Source organism: Cyprinus carpio, chromosome B14 (genome assembly GCF_018340385.1).
Source record: "Cyprinus carpio isolate SPL01 chromosome B14, ASM1834038v1, whole genome shotgun sequence".
Lineage (NCBI taxonomy): Eukaryota > Metazoa > Chordata > Actinopteri > Cypriniformes > Cyprinidae > Cyprinus > Cyprinus carpio.
Window position 1 is genome coordinate 22,804,049 of NC_056610.1, and position 25,757 is coordinate 22,829,805.

The 25,757-nt window shown below is 37.5% G+C and overlaps 2 protein-coding genes across 4 annotated transcripts in view; one reads left to right on the forward strand and one right to left on the reverse strand.

The window, feature by feature from the left end:
* LOC109112073 (protein FAM13B-like) overlaps positions 1 to 6,308 on the forward strand; it is a 51,630-nt gene extending 45,322 nt beyond the window's left edge. For all 3 annotated transcript variants that reach the window (XM_042738625.1, XM_042738627.1, XM_042738626.1), the window contains 5 exons: positions 588 to 671; positions 766 to 861; positions 1,156 to 1,409; positions 3,181 to 3,282; positions 4,587 to 6,308. In XM_042738625.1, the coding sequence (XP_042594559.1) occupies positions 588 to 671; positions 766 to 861; positions 1,156 to 1,409; positions 3,181 to 3,282; positions 4,587 to 4,710 (660 nt within the window). In that variant the 3' untranslated portion in view covers positions 4,711 to 6,308. The remainder of the gene's footprint in view (positions 1 to 587; positions 672 to 765; positions 862 to 1,155; positions 1,410 to 3,180; positions 3,283 to 4,586) is intronic.
* Positions 6,309 to 8,509: 2,201 nt separating this feature from the next.
* Positions 8,510 to 25,327, reverse strand: LOC109112072 (kelch-like protein 3). The gene is made up of 15 exons (XM_042738628.1): positions 24,998 to 25,327; positions 24,267 to 24,389; positions 23,675 to 23,781; positions 22,434 to 22,555; positions 20,725 to 20,887; positions 20,493 to 20,602; positions 20,086 to 20,202; positions 18,253 to 18,402; positions 17,569 to 17,686; positions 16,925 to 17,122; positions 13,465 to 13,566; positions 12,386 to 12,514; positions 12,148 to 12,288; positions 10,581 to 10,724; positions 8,510 to 9,808 (listed from the first exon to the last, which is right to left on the reverse strand). Exons 1-15 carry the CDS (start codon positions 25,009 to 25,011, stop codon positions 9,780 to 9,782), a joined length of 1,767 nt encoding a protein of 588 aa, XP_042594562.1. The 5' UTR covers positions 25,012 to 25,327; the 3' UTR covers positions 8,510 to 9,779.
* Between the last annotated feature and the right edge of the window lie 430 nt (positions 25,328 to 25,757).

The window sequence follows — 25,757 nt, forward strand, 5'->3', positions numbered from 1 at the left end:
AGGAAAAATACAGTAATATTGTGAAATATTATTGCAATTTAAAATAATAGTTTTCTATTTTAAAATACTTTAAAATGTAATCTATTCCTGTGATGCAAAGCTGAATTTTCAGCACACATGATAAAAAAAAATAATCAAATATACTTACATATAAATAAAACTGCTTAATATTTTTTTTTTTGGAAGCTGTGAAAAACATTTTCAGAATTCTTTGATGAATAAAAATTTTAAAAGAAAAGAATTTATTCAAATATATTCGTGTATATTTAAAAACTGAAAATTCTTACATTGTAATTATATTTCAAAATATCTCTCTTTTTCTGTATTTTTTAACAAATCAATGCAGCCTTGATGCACATAAGAGACTTCTTTAAAAAGCATTAAAAATCCTACTGATGCTTTTGAAGAGCAGTGTATTTCAGCATAGTTTATCATAGGTTATTGTTGTCATCAGTGCATGCTGCCCACTTTTTCTCTATTACCATTTAAGGCAAGCTAGTATTTTGAATCTGTTCGGATATTAAAAGTCATGTAGTTTATCCAGCCGTAACATCTGATTTGAGAATTTAATTTGTTGCTCTTTACAGAAAATGACCAAGGAGCAGCTTGCCAGTGAGAAAACAGTACTGCAGAAGAACCTTCTGTACTATGAGGGACTTCATGGACGCCCAGTAGGTGTCTCTATCTCTCTCACACACACACACACACACACACAAAGACTTTCCCCATGAATGCAGTTCTCTGACAAAAGTGTCTTCCTTGCAGGTGACCCGAGAGGAGCGCTTGATTGTGAAACCCTTGTATGACAGATATCGGCTGGTCAAGCAGATGCTCACCCGTGTCAGCATCACCCCTATCATAGTAAGACACCCTGTTCCTCTTTTTTCCACACCCACATTAGCCTTTCGGATATATGGTGTTATGAATAATACATAATTAATGTTTGCAATCTGAAACCAAGTCTGGAGTTTATAATTAATGCATATTCTAAGAATGATATTGAAATATGATAGGACTGTGGGAATGAAAGTTGGCGCTGCTTTCTAGAGCTGAAATGGGATCTAGTGTTGTTTTAGGATTGTATGGTACGCTGGCTAGACATTTAGCACGGAGGACGCAGAATAAACAGACTCTCCTCTCCTCTCTCTCGCACAGGCTTCTCCCTCCAGCAAACGACGCAGTCAGATGCTGCAACCCATCATCGAGGGCGAAACTGCCCACTTCTGTGGTGAGATCGAAGAAGAGGAGGAGGAGGAGGGCAGGGGCCAGCAGGAAAACGTAGAGATGCAGACTAGCGAGGGCTCAGAAATCATCATGGACCCAGTAGCCCAGCCCACTCAGGAGAACATCCTCAGCTCTGGGAAGCTCAATCTCGATCTGCGTCTGTCCAGTTCCAACGCCGCCTCAATGTGAGTGTGGACCGGAAAATCAAAATTGATAGTACTTTCTTACTAACTGTTCCTAGAACAGTATGGAGGTGCTTTTTCATGCGGATTTAAAGGAATAGTTACCCAAATATGAATATGAAAATGTCATACCAGAACATTCAAATCTGCGTTCGCACTGTCACAGAGAGCAGACAGTTCCCATGTTTAGCAGCTTCTTTTCAACTACACAGAATTATTTCTGTCTTGCAGTCGTTCATGTTATGACAGAAATACTGGGATGAAATTTTATAGTTCGGATATAAACACTGATGTCTATGGTAGCTATCCAAATAGAGCAAGTCATCTTTTGAAAGTAATTGGCGCTTGAAATAACATTTGTGTCAATTGCATCGTTTTGCCACTAAGTGGCAACAAGTCACTGTTAAAAGATTTATTTGTCATTGAATCATTCATTCAAGAGATTTGTTCAAAAACGCTGATTCATCCAGTAATTAAATAAGTGAAGTATTTATGAGCGAGTCATTGAATCATTCATTCAAACCACTTTTTAATAATGTTAATATTAAAAATTGGTGCATTAAATATATTTTATATTATTTAATAACTCATTCAAATTAATTAAACACTTTTAAACATTATTTAGTTTAGTTCGGAATCGTGAGAGAATTGTGATCTCTATTTGAGAGAAACAAAATGTTGATTCTCAGTTTATCCAGAATCGTGCAGCTCTACCTCAAGATGAGTTCATCTTAACTGATTTGGGGGAAATGTAGCGTTACATCACTTGCTCACCAATGGATGCTCTGCAGTGAATGGGTGCCGTCAGAAGGAGAGTCCAAACAGCTGATAAAAACATCACAATAATCCACAAGTAATCCACACCACTCCAGTCCATCAGTTAATGTATTGTGAAGTAAAACAAGTGATGTTTTTAACTTCAAACTGTTGTTTCTGGCAAAAAGATGAGTCCTCTACCCATAATAATGCTTTCTCCGGTGAAAAAGTCATCTGGTCTGAATCTGGAGAGAGATATGCACAGATCAAGCACCGTTTACAAGTGAAAACAGTTGAAAACAAATCAAATGTGAGAGGACAACAGGGAATGGATTATTGTGATGTGTTTCTCAGCCGTCTGGACTCTCATTCTGACGGCACCCATTCACTGCAGAGGATCCATTGCTGAACAAGTGATGCAATGCTACATTTCTTCAAATCTGATGAAGAAACAAACTCATCTACATCTTGGATGGCCTGAGGGTAAATAAAAATATTATCAGAAAATTTTCGTTCTCCTATTCCTTTAAAACTGAAACCGTGTTGAAGGCCTCAGTCTGGAGTTACCCAGCAGCTCTTGGGTTTACAGTGTAACCTACATTGCCAGAGACCTTGATCTCTACACTTGATTTATGTGCATGCGCGTCTACGCACGTAGTCCCGCGGTTTATCAGGTAGGAGCAGCAATCGGCTCATGCTCTCATCATATGAGGTCTATTAATAGAGCTCGGCAGAGACCTGTTAAATCTGCAGGAGTCAGTGGCCTGAAAGTCTCCAGCTGGATCAAGCCCTAATCCTGTATGAAGGAAAACAACTGCACAAGCAGCCAGATCGAAGTCTAGTGAACTGTATTGGGCGCCGCCGAGATCCATGTCACCTTGTTTCTAACCTTTACCGACCCGAGTTAACCTAAAGGATGTAGTGTTTTGAGTACACAGTTTTCTGTTGATATAGTATCAGGAGAGTTACCGCTCCATACATGGAGACCCAGCAGTTTAACCCCACCTGTGTCCCACAGGCCCGAGCTCCTGGAGCAGCTGTGGAAGGCCAGAGCAGAGAAGAAGAAACTGAGGAGGACCATCAGAGAGTTTGAAGATGAGTTCTACCAACAGAATGGCAGGTAGGCCTCCCACGCTCATTTCATCCGAACATACAGGACATGTTTTAGACATCCAACACACTAGACGGGAGTCAGCGGTGGCCCATAAACCAGTAGAAATGTATGATGTTTTAAGGAGCAAAGCACAGAATCCTCCTGCTAAGCTTCGCCCTCTTATTCTTGTCTTTATCATACATTTCTACTAGTGCCTTTTTTGTAGATGTCATCAGATTGAGTGAATTACAATAGAAATGAAGCCCAAAGATTATTATAGATAGATAGATAGATAGCCTGACAGACAGACAGAGTAGGTAGATAAATTTAGTAAATATTTGTATTGTAGATATCAATAGATAGATAGACAGATAGATATCCTTTGTAACAATATATATGAATGTTCAACAGTTTAAAATAAATTAAACTTAGTAAATGAAAGAAATTAATAAAGTTAGTAAATATTTGTATTGTTAGAAAAGATTTCTATTTTGAATAAATGCTGTTCTTTTTAACTTTGTACTCATCAAAGAATCCTGAAAACATCACAGGTTCCGAAAAATATTCATCAGCACAACTGTTCCCAGCATTAATAATAGCTGAGTAGCAAATGGTATAAAGAAATGAATATCTTCATTCAGTACTTGTATTCAAATTGACTACTACAACACATTTATAATGTTACAAAGATTCGTATTTTAAGTAAATGATGTTCTTTTGAACTTTCTATTCATTAAAAAACCTATCAGTTTCCAAAACAATTTGAAACGGCACATTTGTTTTTAGCTTCAAAAATAATAAATATTTCTCAAGCAGCAAATCATCATATTAGAATGATTTCTGAAGGATGATGTGACAACATTACTGTTTTTACTCTATCACTTTTGACCATATTCTAATATTTTTTGTTTTGACTTGAAACAAATCACAGCGGCATTGTAAAGCAGAAAGCAGGAGTTTTTTGGATGTCTTTTAACACACTGCCTTGCTGTTGCATGGTTTTGTTGTAACAGGTTGTTGCAATATTCTTGTTGATATGTTGCACAAGTCCAGGGTAATCAAATACTGCGTGATAAGAGCCTCCTCTGACATTGCACCAGCTGCTACTGTAGACACTTAGTGCACTTGACCCTCGGCCAGATTCTGTTCCGTTCATTGTTATACAACTGACATCCATCTACAAGCATGAACTTGACACTGTAAACGCTAATGTGTAATGCAAAGAAATTCACCTGACGTGACCAATGGTTAAAAACTCTCTGTACACACATCACATTTTATCTCCTTCATATCAGCATTGTTCTCAAACACAGTTTTTCTTCCCCCCACAGGAATGCTCAGAAGGAAGACCGCGTGCCTATGATGGACGAATACAAGGAGTACAAGCGCATTAAAGCCAAACTGCGGCTTCTGGAGGTCCTCATCAGCAAGCAGGATTCATCCAAGTCCATCTAAATCGTCCTGTTTGCATCAGACATTGCCTGCGCCATCAACGTCCCCCGCCGTCCCTCCTGGAGAAGAAAAAGAAACGCACGTACTCCCATCATCGAAAAAAATCACCTACAGGAAGAACGAAGTTTCCTCGAGTTTGATATTCAGACTTTTGTCTTTCTTTTCCACGTTGACAAGCTTTCTCATACTGAGAATCATGCTGCGTTGAGTATCGCATCAGTTCTACATATGTGTGTGTGTGTGTGTATATATATATATGGACATCAAGCACTGAACTCTTCCTCAGACCACACGGATGGTCATCATATTTCAACACCCACATCATACTCCTCCTCTCACTAATTCAAAGGGGGCTGTGGGTTCTGAGTATGTATACTTGTACAGATCTATACTATTCTGTATGTAGGCTGAAATATTTCAATGTTGTTCTCGATTGAGACGCATCAGTGAATTATCGAGTGCGATTTTTCAGTTACAAATCAGAGGACTCTTGTATCAAGCTGGTGCTCTTTTTGTGTTTTGTAATGAGTCTTGGATCATCTGATCGGACTGACAAAAGCTACTCCAGCTGGACTGTCACAAACTCTTCCTGGTTCATATGTAAATATCATCGGTAATATGCATCTGACTAACGGACGATGTAACGAAAGTGAAGATGTATGCCAAACTGACATGTTAGATCGCAGTGGTACACAGTAGATCGTTTCTGATGCATAGATGGAGTTTGTTTGTTGTTGTTTTTTTATGTATGTAAATGTGTCCTTATTGGTTTTTCTCACCTCTAGACTCTTGGTTTGCCAGCGTGCACACATTCAACATTCAACTTCGGTCTGAAAGCATCCGCTCATGACCAATAATGCTATTAGTTGGAAGAACCTGATATTTAGATGAACATGCTGTGACGTACATGCTGTCATAATCATGTGTCAGGATGAGGTTTCCTGCACTATCAATATCATCTGATCTGCCATGGTCACTTTTCAGCTGCCAGCTCATATCGTAACAGAATCAGCTTTAACCTGCTGATAATACGACTGATAATAAAGTCTTATCGAAGAGGTAGTGAAGACAGGATGTGAGGATGGAGAGGTCAGATGAGAGGAACTACTGGTCATGTTTTTGATATTGTCAAATGCACAGAAGGGATGTGTTCGTGACCGATGAAGGAGGTGATGGAGATTATTTGCACAGCATTCTGGGAATGCGGTATGTTTCGTTTGTTCCAGTTGTTTCTCGTTTATTCAAACACTACTTGCACGCGACGGCTGCGAGTGCGGGTTGTAATCGGACGTGTTCTGGCCCATCTATCACTGTGTGGTGTCGTCCTTTTTTATGACCATTATTTTGTACTCTGGTTTTTTATCGTCTCACTTTCCGCAGTTCATCTTAACGGCGTGATTTCCTCTGTGTTAGTGAAGCCCCTGCTTCATCCTGTTTTGTATAAGCTTGTCAGTAGTAGGTTTGCATGGCAGAAATTTGTATTTCTATTTTTGTGCCATGAAAATGAAGCAATAAATTAGCATCGGGGCCTGTATCAGTGGAATGAGAGCCCCCTGTATCCAGTAAGTGTATTTTCATTAAACAGCTTGTGAGTATTATTACCTGTTGTGTTCATGCCTTTTTGTGCCTGTAGGAGTGCTCCAAAACCAAAAAAAAACATAAAACACGGTTGTGGCTAAAAGGGAAAAGGGTCCAAGGTTGTGGCTAAAAGGGATACAGCTATGGCTGGAAACTAACAATAAATTAATTTGTTTTACTATTAGATTGTTTTATTAACGTCTACAACCCTAAAGCTATCCCTTACAATGATGCAAAAATAGTAATTATTGTTGCACGGTGTGATTAAAACGATGCTATGTTGATGTGCGCATGCCCTTTAGCTGCAGCTGTATCCCTTCTAGACTTAACCATTGTCAAAAGTGCAAATGTATGACGCACAGCTCACACACAAGTCACTTTCAGAGCGAAATCTGTGTAGGAAATCTTTTGTCTTCACAAAATTCCTGATGGCTGGATTCCTGCTGCAAAAGCTGGACTGCGTCCGTGAAAACATGCAATGGTAAACGTTGCTTGATTTTGCAAACTGGTGTTTATTTTTGCATTAATTTCAGAGGTGCTATGTCTTTTTTTGAACTAAAGCATAAAAATACCATATATTTAGGAAACACTAATTTCACATACTTGTTTCTCTGAAAACCATGCCACAGCCGTTTATTCTACTTCTCGTTCCATGTCGGAATGTCTGTTTTTGTTTTGGTCTGTGTGACTCCGCCCACTTCCAATTTATCCATCAGTATTTCCACACCTTGGGTTGCAAGTTGGTGGAAAAACACATATCTCATCGATGGAAGCCTAAAAACCAACCTAGTCAAAAGATCACAGTCTACCTGACCTAAAAAGGATCCCTGCTGTCTATGGAGGGTCAGAGAGCTCTCAGAATTCATCACAAGTATCTTAATTTGTGTTCCCAAGATGAACAGAGGTTTTACAGGTTTGGACCGACATGAGTGTGAGTATTTAATGACAGAATTTTCATTTTTGGGTGAATTATCCCTTTAACCCCTAGCTGTCAATATTACATACACCTTTAATTTATTCATTCGTTTTATAATGAAAAGTGACAGTGAAAGTGACGTGACATACACCAATCTATGCCATTTTGTAGTATAAATAGTGTGAGTAGTGTTTACATTGAAAAGTCCAATAAAAAGTGCACATAAGTATACGCTTAAAACTGTAGGAAATGTTTTTCATAAACATTTTTTTTTTTTTTTTGTGGTTGAAAATCTTGACATCCTGATAGCAATCAAATTATTAAAATCTGTGGAAGCTTCAGGACCATACAATGTTTGTCCAATCATTACATTGCATCCGAATGCAGTGATAGGATGTTTTTACCAAAATGTGAAGATTTGTCAAATACACAGCGACAGAACTTTCAGGAATTTTTATGAAATGATTTGGTTTAAATCGAGAAGAATCAGATTTCCCCGCTGCCTGCGGCTCTGGATTAACGTGACAGGTTACAAGTTAATGTAAATAATGTTCAGTGTTTCTTGCACAGACCGATTGTTTCACATCAGAAGACCTCAGTATATCATAAGGAGCCACAGGTATTAATTTCATGTTCACTGATATGCTTTTTTATTCTTAAACCCGGGCAGTTGCTGACTTGAATTCTATGAATCACCAAGGACCACGGTTTCAGCTAAAAATACTATTTGCTGTTCTAGTGAAGAAAAAGGTCACCTACATCTTGGATGGCTGGAGGGTGAGAAAATTAACAGCATATCTTCACTTTTGGGTGAACCTTTTAACTGCCACCGGAGTCGCTAAAAAACAATAAATAAACCAAAAAAAAAAAAAAAATTAAGTTTAATGTTGGAAACTTATTGCATTCAGCTGTCACAGCTTTCCATTTATAACGGAGATGGATGAACTATCAGACTTCAATACTGCATAAACTTATTAAGTCCATACACTAGACTAGACTGAGTGCATAGTGCATAACATAAGTGCTTAATAGTGTATAGTATGTCATTTGGGACACAGTGTTATTCTTCTAGTTTACCAGCAGTGGCTAATAAAACACAAGTTTGGCTCATTTACAGAATAAATCATCTTAATATACCGTATAGGCTTAAAATCTGCTTGTTCAACATTTGACCTTAATGCAAATTTAATGCAAATCTGTAATCACCTGTTTAAGATTATTTTCACTTTCATCTTGTGAATGCATGACTGACTGCTGCCCTCCGGTGACAGCTCACAGACTGGCAGTCACCACACACAGCAGTCTAACTCTCTTAACAAAGCTTCATTTATTAATACATTTTGTTTAGAAATACATAAATACCTTGTTCACAACCCACATTCGTGGTTCAGCAGTTACACCAGGCAACAAAAACGATGTTTTACTGCATAGTATGACTTTCAGATCAGTATATATCCAAATTAAAAAGAAAGATCTACTTGTGAGAATTGAGCTGGGAATGTTGGCAGTGTTTTGTTAATAGTTCGTTTTCATTTCACAATGATCAGTATTGTAAACAGGAATGGTCTTTACAGGTCCTATAACCCAATAAAGAGAAAAAGAATTTTAAGAAAGCTTAATATTTTTAAATTAAAATAAAACAGTCCAGTTCTGTAGCAGATGACCCAGTCAGAAAAGAACAGGATAAATGGTATATTTGACATGAACCAGCTCTACTCAATAAGATGATTTAACCAAAGAGACACCAAGCCAGTGCTATTTCAGTGACTGCGTCTATAGAGGGAGTTATCATGATCAAAGACAGACTCTGTGTGTCCAACATGGACGATTGCACACCAAACTGCATCATGTACAAGTAACCAACATACAGCATTATCCATATGAGTTATGAGTTACATTTGGCACATTAGCTGGTGTGGTCACAAGCGAATTCCAGTCATTTCAACAGGAATCGACGTGCTCTTCACAATGGACTCAAGCTGAAATTTGGCTAACGTGAGCATACCTTTACCCTGTGAGATTTCCATGATCGGTTTAGCAGTTTAACATCCTCAATACTATATGGCACGAAAGCAGCTGGTTAAAACAACTTATGATACTTTTCATATAAACATGAAGTAACACTGTAACCAGAGGATATCCAGTCCTGATCCGCTTTAAAGGGTGTGACCTGCATTAGTGTTCTGACATCATAAGAACTGTTCCCGCCATGCGAGTGTTTGTTCAGAGCGTTGTCAGTCAGTAGTAAAGCAGGCAGAGAGGCCTCTGTTGGCTCAATCTTCACCTGCACCAGCTCATGCAGGCGTCCCATACGTTCTCTGTCCTGGCAGATTATAGACGGGTCTCATTTAATACACACTATACTGGCTGACCTCATGGCCTCTCTGTTTATAACAGGGCTAAACGGCACTTTCTGGAGACGGGGAGAGGTCAGGGCTTGGTGTGTGTGTGTGTGTGTGTGTGTGAGGCAGCCAGGCTTTCAGATGAAGAGTTTCTAGCACCTGTCTCAAATCAGCGTCTGTCTGTCACAGCTCAGTCCTCGACAGATCTGAAGAGACCCGCTGCCCAGAACTTTTAGTCATGATGGCTTGTCAATAACTGACACCCCTGAAACAGACAAGAGAGCAGTTTAGTTTAGTTTTAGGGTGTTTTCACTCATATGTGAACAAACGTGACCTCAGACCCCCCTAAAAGGACCCAAAAGCGTTTGTGGGTCTGTTTGTGGTTCGATTTCCTCGTGATTTGTGAAAGCGATGAGGTCCGGTATGCTTTTTATGGAGCAACATTACAGTAATGCATGACGCTGAACTCATTATTTCTAATTATTTTTCTGTATGTTTTATTATTATTATTAATCAATGTTATTTCAGACGTTTCAATCTTGTTATATTTTTCAAAAGTAAATAAACTAAACAAATGTATAAAAAATCAGATGAATTAGTGCATTATCACGTTTATTTGAATACATGAATTATAGCATTGATTTTAATTAATTATCAAGAGATAAAAGTATCAAAGCTTCTCTTCCTCCAAACATTCAAACAGTCAGTTTCGTTACTTCAAAAAATTAAAAACATCAACTCATCCCCTAGTTGCTGAGAAATATAATGTAGCGATTCAGTATCAAAGCTATTACATTAATAAAACTTTCGTGTTGCTGCACAGAAGCTGGGCTCTGAGTTCTTATGAAGCTGTGTGAACAAGAAAGGTCTGCCATCACTTCAGTGCTGAAGAGGACTAAGAAAAGAACCGGGTTCTCTTTTGAGTCCACTACAAGGACAGATCACTTCTGTCTGGTTCACTTTAAGTGTTCTTATAAAACAGACTGTATGTGTGAACAGCCTTCGGTGGACACTGAGGTTGTGAGAGTGGAGCAGACCTGCGTAGCTGCGTCCGTTGCTCATGTTGGTGGGGATGAGACTCCATTTATCAGCAGCAGGGTCGTAGTACTCCACAGAGGACAGGTTACACGAGCCGTCGTCTCCTCCGATCACATACAGCAAACCGTTTATGGCACACACTCCTAGAGACAAACACACTTCACTCAGTTCTCCTTTTATAAACTATGATTTTAAAGGTCTTGAAACAGATCCAGTGTTTGAAATGAACCCTTGTGGACATTGTTTTCATATAAATATGTGACCCTGGATAACAAAACCAGTCGTGTAAGTGTCAATTTTTCGAAATTGAGATTTATACATCATCTGAAAGCTGAATAAAGCAGACAATATTTGGCTGAGATACAACTATTTGAAAATCTGGAATCTGAGGGAGCAAAAAAATCTAAATATTGAGAAAATCATCTTTAAAGTTGTCCAAATTAAGCAATGCATATTACTAATCAAAAATTAAGTTTTGATATATTTACAGTAGGAAATTTTCAAAATATCTTCATTGAACATGATCTTTACTTAATATCCTAATGATTTTTGGCTTAAAAGAAAAATCTATAATTTTGACCCATACAATGTTTTTTGCTATAAATATACAAAAAAAACCCAAAAACTCAAAACTGCTCCAGTGCCACACATACACACATATATATAAAAAAACACACATATTTGATTTCTTTAGCCCTTATAATGCATTCAGGTCATTTTGAACTCGGAATAGACTATCAAAACACACATCATTCAATTTTCTAGATTTCTAAACAGTTAATTCTTAGTTAGATTTGCCTAAAAAATACTTTCCTTTATCTCACACAAACTTCTAGAACTTTTTTTAATAAACATGAATATAAATGTGAACAGACAAATAAACGTTATCAAATTAACTACTGCCCAAAACGGTGTAAAGCAAAACACCAATGACCAAATAATCTAAACCTGACAAAGAACAGGTTTGAAGAAGAAGTCCATTCTGCTGCCACCTACTGATCAAACCCTGCAGCATGAAACTCTGATCATGTTTTTCATTACAAATGTTCCCGTTAATGCAAGTAAAATTAATCTATTTAGTTTGAAACATTCTAGAGTAATATTTATGTTGTTTTGATGTTATTTTGTTAGAAATTTAATATGCAGATTTCATAAATTTGGACTGTTTTTAAGCAGTCATGAGTTTTATGTAAGGAATTTAACTTAATAATTGATTAATTTCATACTGCTAACTCTATAAATTCATAAAACAATATATTAATACATTAACAATCTCATGAATATTTATAAAAAAAAATTTATTCATAATTTGAAATTTAAAAGAAGTCCTTAATTATTAAAAAGTAGTATGCATAGTAATAATACTGCAGCTTGCAGAACTTTGAAATGTTTCACATTCACTCTTTTAATGAGAAGCTATTAATCAGATATAATATGGTTTGTGCTGACCCCTTGGCTGTTTTAACCTTATGTGTCACTGGGTCAAAAGTGACCCAGAATAGTCTGCAGTTTTATGCATTTTGAAACTGGAAAATCTTGTTTTCAGTTATTTATCATTAGTCTCACCTGCGTTCCTTCGGCACATGTTCATGTCACACACCTGTCTCCAGGTATTAGTGGCAGGATCATAGACCTCCACACTCTTCCTCACCAGAGGACCGTCATGTCCACCAGCAGCATACAGCTGTCCGCTGAGCACTCCGACACCTGCACGAACACACATCACATCACAGCCAGTGAATGCACGGAGACCGCAAGAAGTGAGCCCAGTGCACATTCAAATCATGTTCAAAAAGGAACCAACCAGCTCCACTGCGTCTAGTGCTCATGTCCGCCACATAGCACCACTTATTACTGACCGGGTTATACTCCTCTACAGTACTCAAACACTGCCGGGACGCTCCGTCATAACCTCCGACAGCGTAAAGCTTTCCTGTAACAAGCATCAGACACACTAGATGAAATCACTACACAAGCAATCTACATGTATAGATTGTAATATGTAACAACAACAGCCAAAAGGTAGGGCCCTATGATTTCTGCGATGTGGAAAACGCAAAAAATAAAAGTCCGGTTTGATTTGAAGACATTGTGCCTATTACTGTTTTTCAGTAGAACCACATAGCCTACTACTACTACTATTACTACTACTAAAATGAAACAAACATTAATTTTTAAGGAATAATCACAACATTTCTTCTCTGTTTTAATTTTAATAGTAAATCCCCCTTTGTCTGCCAAAAAATTACATTTGCTTAATTTTCAATAATTAAAAGATAAATGAAATTAATGTTTTATGACTTCATTTGATAACCAGAAAAATTTAAATACACAACATAGAATTTCTGAGGAAAAACAAAAATCACAGGGCTACTTTAAGAAAAAAAATATATATATATTTATTTGTTTTATGCATTCAAATAATTAGACATGCTAAAATACAGAATTTGGTAACAATAAAAAATATGGTGGAAAAAAAAAATTTCATAGGGCCCTAAACATGTCATTTTTGTTGAACATTTAATAAATTAATGTGAAAATGTATAAGTTTCATGATTGTAATAAATTAGATATGCTTTTTGTTTAATAAAATTTTATTTAACTATTCAAAAGGAGTCAAGAAAAATTAAAACGGAAAAAAAAAAGAATCCAGAAAAATTAAAACGAAAAAAAAAAAGAATTTGGAAAAAAATAAAATGGAATTTAGGAAAAAATAAAACGGATTTCGTAAGATATTGTGAAATGTTAATTCACTATTGTAAAATCATGCCACCTAATACCTTTTATTGTTGCATGCTTAATTTCATGAACGTGTCTGCATTTAAACCTCAATACACTGAGCATACGTTGATTGCTCAACACACATGAACTCAAAATGCTCACCGCTGACCACTCCCACCCCAACACTGCTGCGCCTGGTGTTCATGGGAGCCACAAACATCCACTCATTAGCCTTGGGGTTGTACGCCTCCACTGACGACAGACCTACAGAGAGATATTCATCAGCCAAACGTCAGTCAAACAGGGCTAATGATGACGCTGCTTGTGCGTGTGCTTAAACCAGGCAGAGTCATCTGTACACATACAGTCCACTCAGAATATACGCTACGCTACTGTTCAAAAATGCAGGGTTGGTGCGATTATTTTATTTATTTAGTCTCTCGTTCACCAAAGTGAAATATATAGTGAAATATTTTAATTTCAGATAACTTTGTCAAAATGTTTATTTAGCATTTTTGCTAAATAAGAGTTTTTTTTTTTTTTTTCAAAATAAATCTTACTGATCCCAAACTTTGGAACGAATACATCCTGAAATTAATTTTTCAAGGGTATACCTATGGAAGTAAAATAATGCCAAATGTTTTTGAATTAAAAAAGCTTGTTGAATTACAATAATTGAAAAAATATGCATTGCATTAACCGTACTTGCATATTAATGTATTGAATTTTTAAGTCTTGCATTATTATGGGCTGAAATTCAACATAATTGTAAATTTCAGCCCTGAATATTTCAATTAAAAACATTTCAAACAGATTTTTTTATAATCAAAAATTCAAAAAATCCATATTCACCTTTCAGATTTCACTTCCAAAATATTCGATCTGTTTAAAAATACCAACCTATAATATTCAACAAACAAGTTTCAGTCCATTTTATTTCGCTTTACAAATTCGCTTCCACAAATTCAGTGGTTCAAATTCGACAGTAAATTCAACGTTTCACATCCGGGAACAGCAGGAAAATCAGTAGATTACCGAGCATAATCTCATCTGCTGTAAAATCGTCTTCACCAGCAGGAGGTGTAAGCGCATCTTGACAAGCATCAAAGCAATAGAGACGAGAGGGCCTTCATAAAACGTCATTTGTCGAAATGGACAGAGCGGTGAGTACAAGTTATGATTTTATTGATAATCAAAAAATATCTATATGCGGAAAATTAAGATTAAGACCCAAATCATTGTTTACTCAAGTGTCTAAGTGATTAATCTTTACCCCGAGTACACAAGCTGTTTTTTTTTACTGCAAAGGTGATGTGATCAATATAAATCCAGAATTCTCTTGCCTTTGTTTTTTATTTTTTTATTTTAGTAAAACCACTATAATACGCTGAAATAGATAGTGTATTGTTTGATTATGCCACTAATGACAAGATACTAAATAGCACCATTTTTTATATAGCACCATTAAATACAACCCAGTCGCAATTCTAAAGTAAATCTGCCGCTTGTAAATTAAAAAAGTTACATTTCTACCACTATATCAGTTAATCTCCATCTTTTAATTAAATAGGACTTGTCTCTGCTATGTCCAGGTAAGGGCTTCGTTTCTCAAAAGCATCGTAGGTCTAAGTAGATCGTAGAACCAATGTCACAGTGTTTCCCGCAGCCTTACACTCTATTCGTGGCGGCAGGACGCACTTTAATAACGGGAGAGGGTAGCGGTTCTCCGGTTACGGCTGTAAAGCAGCGCTGAGCTCACAAACGCTGCCTTATCAAGCATCACACGCAAAATGAAATAAAAATGAAATCGAACATTTTCTAAACATAGTCGGTTTCCTTCTGAAATACAGTGATGAAAAACACCCGCTCTGCTTTTTGATTTTGAAACGTGCAGTGTTTATGTTTATTTAATTAAGTCAAAGCCTTTTGGAAAATCTATTTGTGGCGGACTGTTTTGATATTGTGACGGCCCGCCACAAATAAATCAATGTGTGGGAAACCCTGTCCACTCACGATGCTTTTTTTTTTTTAGAAAGACAGTCCTGTAATCTACATTAAAAATTTGATATCTATGATCACGTAATATTTTGTTAAGCTACTTTCCATCTTCGATCCATGTCGTGTTTGTTTCACAAGGGAGACATTGAAGTGCTGAGATCAAAAAAAAAAAATCACAATTTTTATCACAATGTACGTGTTGCCATTTAATAAAAATGTTTGAAAAAAAAAAAATGCAATACCTGTTTATACCCTGACTCATAGAAGACCCATCAGCTCTTTCTTGAAAGTGACAAAAGGTGCCTTGATCTCAGCACTTCGACTTAATTAAATAAACATGAACACTGCACGTTTCAAAATCAAAAAGCAGAGCGGGTGTTTTTCATCACTGTATTTCAGAAGGAAAACCGACTATGTTTAGAAAATGTTCGATTTCATTTTTATTTCATTTTGCGTGTAATGCTTGATAAGGCAGCGTTTGTGAGCTCAGCGCTGCTTTACAGCCGTCACCGGAGAAACCGCTACCTCTCCCGCTATTAAAGTGCGTCCTGCCGCCACGAATAGAGTGTAAGGCTGCGGGAAACACTGTGACATTGGTTCTACGATCTACTTAGACCTACGATGCTTTTGAGAAACGAAGCCCTTACCTGGACATAGCAGAGACAAGTCCTATTTAATTAAAAGACAGAGATTAACTGATATAGTGGTAGAAATGTAACTTTTTAAATTTACAAGCGGCAGATTTTACTTTAGAATTGCGACTGGGTTGTATTTAATGGTGCTAAATAAAAAATGGTGCTATTTAGTATCTTGTCATTAGTGGCATAATCAAACAATACACTCTCTATTTCAGCGTATTATAGTGGTTTTACTAAAAAAAAATAAAAAAAACCAAAGGCAAGAGAATTCTGGATTTATATTGATCACATCACCTTTGCAGTAAAAAAAAACAGCTTGTGTACTCGGGGTAAAGATGAATCACTTAGACACTTGAGTAAACAATGATTTGGGTCTTAATCTTAATATTGGTGAAGAAAATACAGTATACTGATCAATAAAATCATAACTTGTACTCACCGCTCTGTCCATTTCGACAAATGACGTTTTATGAAGGCCTCTCGTCTCTATTGCTTTGATGCTTGTCAAGATGCGCTTACACCTCCTGCTGGTGAAGACGATTTACAGCAGATGAGATTATGCTCGGTAATCTACTGATTTTCCTGCTGTTCCCGGATGTGAAACGTTGAATTTACTGTCGAATTTGAACCACTGAATTTGTGGAAGCGAATTTGTAAAGCGAAATAAAATGGACTGAAACTTGTTTGTTGAATATTATAGGTTGTATTTTTAAACAGATCGAATATTTTGGAAGTAAAATCTGAAAAGTGAATATGGATTTTTGAATTTTTGATTATAAAAATCTGTTTGAAATGTTTTTAATTGAAATATTCAGGGCTGAAATTTACAATTATGTTGAATTTCAGCCCATAATAATGCAAGACTTAAAAATTCAATGCATTAATATGCAAGTACGGTTAATGCAATGCATATTTTTTCAATTATTGTAATTCAACAAGCTTTTTTAATTCAAAAACATTTGGCATTATTTTACTTCCATATATACCTGTACTCCCGTCAAAGCCCCCGACAGCGTACAGCAGGTCCCCCAGCACAGCTGCTCCTAAAGTGCTGCGGCGCTCTTGCATGCTGGGAACAGAGCTCCACTGGTCCTTCAGCCCATCATACACGTCCACCGTCCGCACGCGCAGCGAGCCGTTAAATCCCCCCACCGCATACACCTTACCAGCCATGTACACCACACCTACGACACACACAAGAGGTTCATATATACTTCTCATGTTTGACGCATGTTGCTTTTTCAAAAACTCGATGCTATACAGAAGCGCTTTCAGATGGAGCAGTATTTACTACACAGAGTCGCAGTTTATTGACAAGCTCAATAATCACAGAACGTATTCATCATTTTCATAACGATTATGAATGCGGTTTTGCGTAGCTTGTCAGTGAGTTACAGCTTCATTGTTAGTTTCCGGCCGCAGCGCTATCACTTCTAGAAACAACCCTGGAACAATGTGCATTATCTTTCTCATGCCGCACACATTTGGAGTTTCTGCACAAGAGCGCCCTCTGGCCTTCAGATGGAGATTTACTATTGATCACAGAACCATGCTTCACTGAAAGATGCACATGACAATCACATTGGATTAATCGTGCAGCCATTTAGAGATGAGGGAAAGAACAGAGAACCTGCTCGACAGCGTCTGGAGGGTAGGTCGGCCACCTGGTACCAGCGGTCCTCTTGAAAGTCATAGCACTCCACGCTGCGGATGGCTTTAGGCGCCTGACCCCCTACAACCATCATCACCTGTCAGATTCACAACAAAAATCAATCTATCTGAGTCAAAATCATCCAGGGCTGCGTTTCCCAGAAGCATCGTAAGCCTAAGTTGATCTTAGCTCCGTTGGTTTTAGTGGGTCTACAATGTACTTAAGCTTACGATGCTTTTGGGAAACCCAGCCCTGGTCTTCTGAATTGTTAATTTAACTGTCCTTCTTATCATGTACAAGTTGTGCAGGAAGTAACAGCTGTCCCTGCGTCCAGTTTGGTTTTCTATTGCGTTTGCACAATGTCTTACTATCAGCCATGATTGCTCTAGTAGTCTGTTAATTAAAAGGCTGGAAGTCATTTCACTCTGCATCCATATTTTCAGCTATTTTGAACATGCAAGCGTGTTGCCCTTTTTCCCATTCGCAGTTATACAGGTAACCAGTCTTGATATATACAGTTTTTAACAGCAACCTCAAGCTAACTTGTGAGTTACAGTTTGAATCAGACTTGGTGAATCATTCAGAAAACTAGTGATAATAAAGGACTAGTAATTACACCCAAACTTCACTAGAACTGTAAGTTTGAAGCGATTATATTAATACCTTCGGCAAACTGACTGGTGTGCGTGGTCTGGTTCTGTCAGTCTTTATAAGGTGCCGCTGGTCTGCAGGTAAAAGGTGGTACTTCATCGCCTCGATGAGAAAGTCCTTACAAGTGTTGTTGTTTTTTATTAAGGGCTCCTCCTCTACAATCTGTACAAACACACATATAAATCTTAAAAATAACGCTTGAATAAAATCACAATAGAAATCACAACAAATACTGAGAAATCGCTAGTGATGTAACAAGTCACTCAACTCAATGTGATACTGATTTCACAATACGATTTTCTTAACAAAATGAGATTTAAGACAAATTATTAATGAGGTGTCCTTTTATTATTTAACAGACAAAATGCTGCACGTTTCTTTGTGAAACTGAAATATGTCAAATAAAACTAAACTGAAATTTTAAAACAAATCCCAAATCAAATCAATAATACAAATAAAACTACTCTCTTCATATAAACAAACTAAGACTTTGTCTGTGCTCTTTCCATTTAAAATTAGAGGAACCACTGCATATTTTGTTAAATTTCCTACCGTATTGGAGAGAAATAAAGAGGCACGTTGTTCTTTCAGTCTCGGGTCAATCATGCAGAGAACTCTCTTTTTATGTTTGCATAATGCATTTAAAAGTTAATGACGAAATGCATCATTATTAAAGTTCACAGTGTTGCTGCAGATGAAATATAACATGGATAACATTAAATAAATATTTTGACAACAGGTTAGTTATTGATTATTTACCACTCAAACCCCTTTCTCTACCTGTCCGTTGGTCTTGCATATCCGCCATGTTTGTAGTTTTTTAACACTTTTTATGCGTGTTTGTAGTTCTAATCGAATCCGCGTCCACCATGCAATGTGTTGTGAGCAATATAAGCCATTAGAGTGTCCACAGATCTGCACTTTTCTACCTGAAAGTAGTAAACCAATCGAGTATCTTTGGAATACTCATTTTGACATACTACGATTTGGGACATACTACGATTTGGGACATACTAAATCTAAATGTAGAGTACTATTTAGGACAGATAGTATGCAAACTGGGATGCATCATAAGGCTACGTCTACATTAATCCGGATACATCTGAAAATTTTAAAACGCTCCACATCCACACTAGCGTTTTCAAACGTTTTCCAAAAGTTTCTCATTCACATTGAAACAGAAAACGTTAAATTCGCTTTATACATGAAGCCTCAAAAAAGCTCACTGTCACGATACAGACAGAACAGACATGATACGTTTTCATGCAATTCTTCTGGCAGGATCATTTATTTAGAAAAAATATCTCACCATTCACTGACACTGTCGCTCATGATTGTATGTCTCATGTTTTGCCACAAACAGCAATCGCGAATAAGATTTCTGTCGCCTGTGCAGGACTGTGATATGAAGAGTGTACAAAGTAACACATCTGTAGCAATAGTGTGTAAAAACATAGATATCTATTGGTACAATTTCACAGGACTAAACATGCATTATTGTTTTTAAAAGCCTCTGTTTTCACAGTCCACACTACAACGCAAAAACGGCGTTTTCAAGTTTATCCGCTTTGGAGAGCGTTTTCAAAAAGCTTGACAAAAAAGCAGTCTCAGTGTGGACGGAAGCCAAAACGGAGAGACAAAGATAACATTTTAGTGTGGACAAGGCCTAAACTTTTCTGAAAACAGTCAGTTCCCCTCAGAGATGCATTCATAAAAACCCAACCGTATCACGATTCGTTTAACATCTCAACCCACTTGAATCGTCACATTTGTATCTATTTTCAGCCAGCATGGGGTGCACCATTACATCCTGAGAACTCATTATGAAACTGTGCGCAGTCATACCTGAACCAGGTAATCTCTGGATAGCAGGGGCAGTCGGACATGTTGCATGAGTTTAGGCATGTGCTCAAGACGGGCCTCTTTATCGTGCTTTATCCAGGCGATCATGGCTTCAAACACCTGGGGGTGTAACAGACGAGAACAAAGTCTATTATATATATTGTATGAATGCAGCTCACAGCCACAGCAAACCAGGCCACCGTCCTCCACTGCCTGTGTGTCGCTGCTCATCTGACAGATGACAGCTGCCATCAAGTGTATGTGTGAGCGCAGACTGGAGACAGCAGCTAATGCAGTGAGACAGACAGATGGCTCGTCCTCTCCTTCAGCGTCACACCAGCATGTGCATGTAAAAACAGAGAAGCACAATAGAAAAGATACAACTGGGACAATAAACTTGGTAGTGTTACCTTCTCTTCAGTGGACACGGTGAGTTTGTCACTGGAGATCAGACTGCACACCTGCTGCAAGGAGAGGGCCATGAACTCCTCACCCACCATCACGTCTGTGAAGTGCTGCTCTGCTTGAAACAAGCAAACGTGCTCAAAAAGCTGTATATGAGCATAAAAACACATATTGGTGGGCCGCTTAATCGACTAGCTTTTTCCTATCCCAAATGACTCAAGCAAGAAGAGAGCTCACCGGCGTAAGCGTGGGCCTGGCTGAGCAGTCCTGTGCAGGCGTGAAGGTCAGCGAACGCTCGGATGCCCAGGCAGTTGGTGGAATGAAGCTGCGTCTGCAGGAAGTCGCAGCAAACCTGTCGAACATCCATCAGCTGCAGCAGGCTGGCAGCTGGGAGCAACACCTGGACACAGCAGGAGTATCACAAAGAGATGAAAACTCATCACACACACACACAGACACTAAAGATGAGGAAACCAGGCAGGCAGCCTGCAGACCGGACTCATGATGACTATGAAAATAGATTTTTTGCTACAATGATCTATATATTTATGACTTGTTTTTTTTTATACATATATCTATATATTTTTGCTACAATCTGATGCTATATATATATATAGCAAAAGAATTGTGCATTATCTCTAACAATATAATACATATACATGCACTACCAGTCAAAAAGATATTTTAATGTTTTTTTTTTTTAAATAAGTCTCTTATGCTCACCAAGGATGCATTTATTTGATTACAAATACTGTAAAAACAGCAATATTGTGCGATATTCCAATTTAAAATAACTGTTTTCTGTTTTAATATAATATTTACATTTTTTTTGTAATATTTGTAATATTTTCAATATATATGTAATTTATTTCTGTGATTTCAGCATCATTACTCCAGTCTTCAGTGTCACATGATCTTCAGAAATCAGTATAATATGCTGATTTGCTGCTAAAGAAAAATTTCTTATTATTATCAATGTTAAAAACAGTTGTGCTGCCTAACATTTTTGTGGAAACCATGATTTTTTTTTTTTCATGATTCTTTGATTATTAGTAAGTTCAAAAGCACAACATGTAAAATATCTTTACTGTTACTTTAGATCAATATAATGCATTCTTGATACATAAAAATATTAATTTCTTCAAATGAAAAAATCTTACTGACTTAAACCTTTGACAGTACTGTACATACTCATTACAGACATATTTTTTCTTCTCTTTTATCAGTGATGATTTTAGTAAGGAAACTAAAATGAATTACATTTCACTTTAAATATTATTATTGCTCATCATTTTAAATAAAACATTAATTTTAAGAGACTGGAATATTAATAGATCATTGTAGCAAAAAGCTATTTTCATCACCTCAACTGTAAAATGATGAATTAGGAACATTAATGAATTTAACCCAGCATTGGCTACTTAGCATACAAGAAAAAGCCTCAGGGAAAAACAAGACTAATACAGAAAAACACATCTGCACTTTCTTCCTAGAAAAGGAATGGAAATGGCCTACAGGGTAATGTGAATCACTGCACTGAATGGCATTGTTAAAATCCCCAAGGAACCTCTAAGCCATAAACAACCGCTACCCCCACCAGAGCATCTGTCCATCCTGTCCAGACGAAAACTAGGCCACTTCATGCTGCTCCTGCATATGAAGGCATGAAGCTTCTCAGATCATCTGTTCCCCACCGCTGTCTTCTGTACATCCAACCAAAACCCCACATACAAACAACAGAACGTCACAGCTCCAACACAAAGGGCAAAGTGCACATCCCAGAAAACTTCCTCTCCAGCTCTGCTCATAATGAGAGGAAATACCCTGCCTCTCAGCACTCATAACAGAGCCCCAGCTCTCCAGAGCCAGGGAGCGCAAACAGCCTTTACACAAAGAGCTACTCATTAGTTATGTTTGAAACGGTACAGTCGTCAAAAGTACATTACCTGAACATTATCCTCAGACACTTCGATCTCGGCAGTGTAAATATAATCCACCAGCTTCAAGAGCGTCTGTCCATCAACATCCCTGATCTCCACATGATGAGCCTTGCTTTCACTCATGTCCCCTGGACACATCAAGCACAACACAGAATGAGACACACAAACTCTTAAAGGGTTAGTTCACACAAATATTAATATTATGTCATTAAATGACTCACCCTCATGTCGTTCCAAACCCGTGAGACCTCCGTTTATTTTCAGAACACAGTTTAAGATATTTTAGATTTAGTCCGAGAGCTTTCTGTCCCTCCATTGAAAATGTATGTACGGTATACTGTCCACGTCCAGAAAGGTAATAAAAACATCATCAAAGTAGTCCATGTGACATCAGAGGGTCAGTTAGAATTTATTGAAGCATCGAAAATACATTTCGGTCCAAAAATAACAAAAATTACGACTTTATTGAGGATTTTCTTCTCTTCCGGGTCTGTTGTGAGCGTGTTCGTACGTCAGCAGTCACAGCAGTCGCACTCACAACAGACCCGTAATTTGTGTTATTTTTGGACCAAAATGTATTTTCGATGCTTCAATAAATTCTAACGGACCCTCTGATGTCACATGGACTACTCTGATGATGTTTTTATTAACTTTCTGGACGTGGACAGTATACCATACATACATTCTCAATGGAGGGTCAGAAAGCTCTCGGACTAAATCAAAAATATCTTAAACTGTGTTCTGAAGATGAACGGAGGTCTTACGGGTTTGGAACGACATGAGGGTGAGTCATTAATGACATAATTTTAATATTTGGGTGAACTAACCCTTTAAAAACTGTTAAAATGAGACTTAAAAAGGAAGAAATAATTTCTCTCTCTCTCTTTATTTATATGTACCATCACTCAAGCTGCTGCAAATAATTAGATGGTCTATCCTCAATTCTGTCATTTACTCGTCCTCATGTTGTTCCAAACCTGTTTTACTTTCTGTGAAGCACAGAAAATATTTTGAAAATCACAGTATTTTTTCTTTTGGTTCATTTTTTGGTCTGTTTGGCCTCCAACATTCTTCAAAATATCTTCTTTTGTGTTTTCAGTTTGGAACGACATGACATTGAGTAAATGATGACAGGGTTTTCTTACGTTTTTTTAATTAGAAGTCATAATTATAGGTCTAAATCAAGTGCCACGAGGAACATGTGGCTCCCATCAGTGTAAGAAAAGCATCAGGATGTGATGTGGTACCTGTGAACATGGCGCAGAAGTAAGGACTGCAGGACGCTAAAACCACTCTGTGTGCCGGCACCTCCACTTCACCCGCCACCAGCAGAACGTCACAAAGCATCCTCCGACTGTGATTAGAAATAAAAAATAAAGATCTAGACGAGCAGTGTTTCCCCAAAAGTACAATAAGCCCTCAGAGATCATAGAAACCATCGGTGCCAACAAATCTCAATGATCTACTTAGACGTCCGATGCTTTTGGAGAACGCAGGCCAGAAATATAATTAATTAACTTCAGATCAAGTCAGATTTAATTGTATGGTGGTACAGAAAATCATGTTTTTTTAATGTTTATAATATCTCTTAATGCCTTATAGTTATATAATAATGCTATATAGTACATATCACCCTATGTAAGTATACGTCATGTATGCGGATAAAGTTGGATATACTTGTACTTTTCATAAAGAATTGGGTGATATTGTATTTATTTGTTTAGATTTTAAAATTAAATCTCTATTCCATATCAGTTCACCTCAAAATGTAAGGGGGGGTGTGTCTTCATCAGTGTCTATAGTGTCTACCTGAAGGCTAAGGTGCATCAGTTCACCAACCTTCTCAAGTCATTCATGAGCCTGAAGGCTTTCCTCATGTGTGTGTGACTGAAGGAGTGCAGCCCTGGGTCTCTGGCATCTTCCTGGGAATCCAAACTGGGCAGAGGACAAGGGACTCCAAACCTAATGAATGAATCAGAGATATTTGCAACTAAAATGTTTAATAACATTTAAAAACTATTGAATTAAAACATGTTAAATGTTTCAGCCGTAATGCTCTAAACACAAACTAATTCATACTAGTTTTACATGACAGGTCTGCATCTACAAATTGGATTATACTGGATGAAGAAGTCACAGAGCATCGATCGGGAATCAGTTTTAGCACAAAATGATTAGCAAGAGATTCTTTTGAATGTCTCCTGCACTGCTGGCCTTCTAATACAGCATTATTTCACATACTTTACGATCATATATATATATATATATATATATATATATATATATATATATATATATATATATATATATATATATAATATATGGTATATATGTGATATAATATATATATAAATATATATATGTTAAAATAAAGACTTTAAGTGAATACCGCTAGCAATTTAGCCGCTACAAATAGTACTAACAGCAAGTCAGAATGCGTTCTCTAGTTAGTTTTACGGTTCAAATGACAGCTTTATCCATTAGTAGTCACGTCGGTTTCCTCTTTACCAAACAAAGACACGTTTTTAGTTAACTACATCTTTTTTGTCCCCCTCACAGCACACACTTACCCGTCACAGTCCATGTTTGAGCAGATCGCGCTAGGCAGACGGCTAAAGTTAGCTTGCTACATCATTTTCGGCAGGTTTTGAAAGTCTCAGGCATTCCGTTTATTGGCGTGTGCGTTCGTTTAAAGCCTCCGGTCGAGTGCTGAACGTTTTCATCGGGTTGTTTCGTGCTTAGTGCTGTCTCTCATGAGGTGGACGGGGTTGTTGTTTACCTGAGTGGTTAGCAGCTCGCAGCTATCGCGGGGCTCGCTCACGTTTACATCCGAGAACGTCGTAACGGTCCTCCACCATCATCATCATCAGCGCGTCGCCTAGCAACAGTGACAGCATCGGTCACTTTTCAGAACATGCTTCTGTGTCTCTTACTAAAGTCAATCACTTATTGTGTTACAATGTAAATGTTACTCATTGTTTATCCTTTTTCCATCCTGTGTAACACCACTTGATGCATTCAAACATTAACAACAGACTCAAATGTTATCCACTTAATATTTTTTATTGAATTCATCAGACATTCATTGCATTGTTTATTCGTGTTCATGTGCAATTTCCCATCATGCATTAGATTCAACTCCAATCCAGGAACCGAATGCAGTCGTCCTCCAAGTACCATTATCACAGCATCATCTCGGCACCAGATCTGTAAAAACAAACAGAAGACACATCTAATACCTTGACAAGAGCCATCCCAGTAGGCTTTACCCAGTGAATCAAAAATCACCTTCAATTCAGAAAAGGCGCCAGTGTTTATCCGGCTTTACGT

Bases quoted from the DNA above. Each gene is read 5' to 3' on its own strand.
- LOC109112072 (XM_042738628.1), bottom strand. The intron at 12,515-13,464 runs GTGAGCATTTTG...TGCTTGTTACAG, and splicing joins TGGGGTGGGAGTGGTCAGCG to GAAAGCTTTACGCTGTCGGA. The intron at 12,289-12,385 runs GTTGGTTCCTTT...GTGTTCGTGCAG, and splicing joins CACTAGACGCAGTGGAGCTG to GTGTCGGAGTGCTCAGCGGA.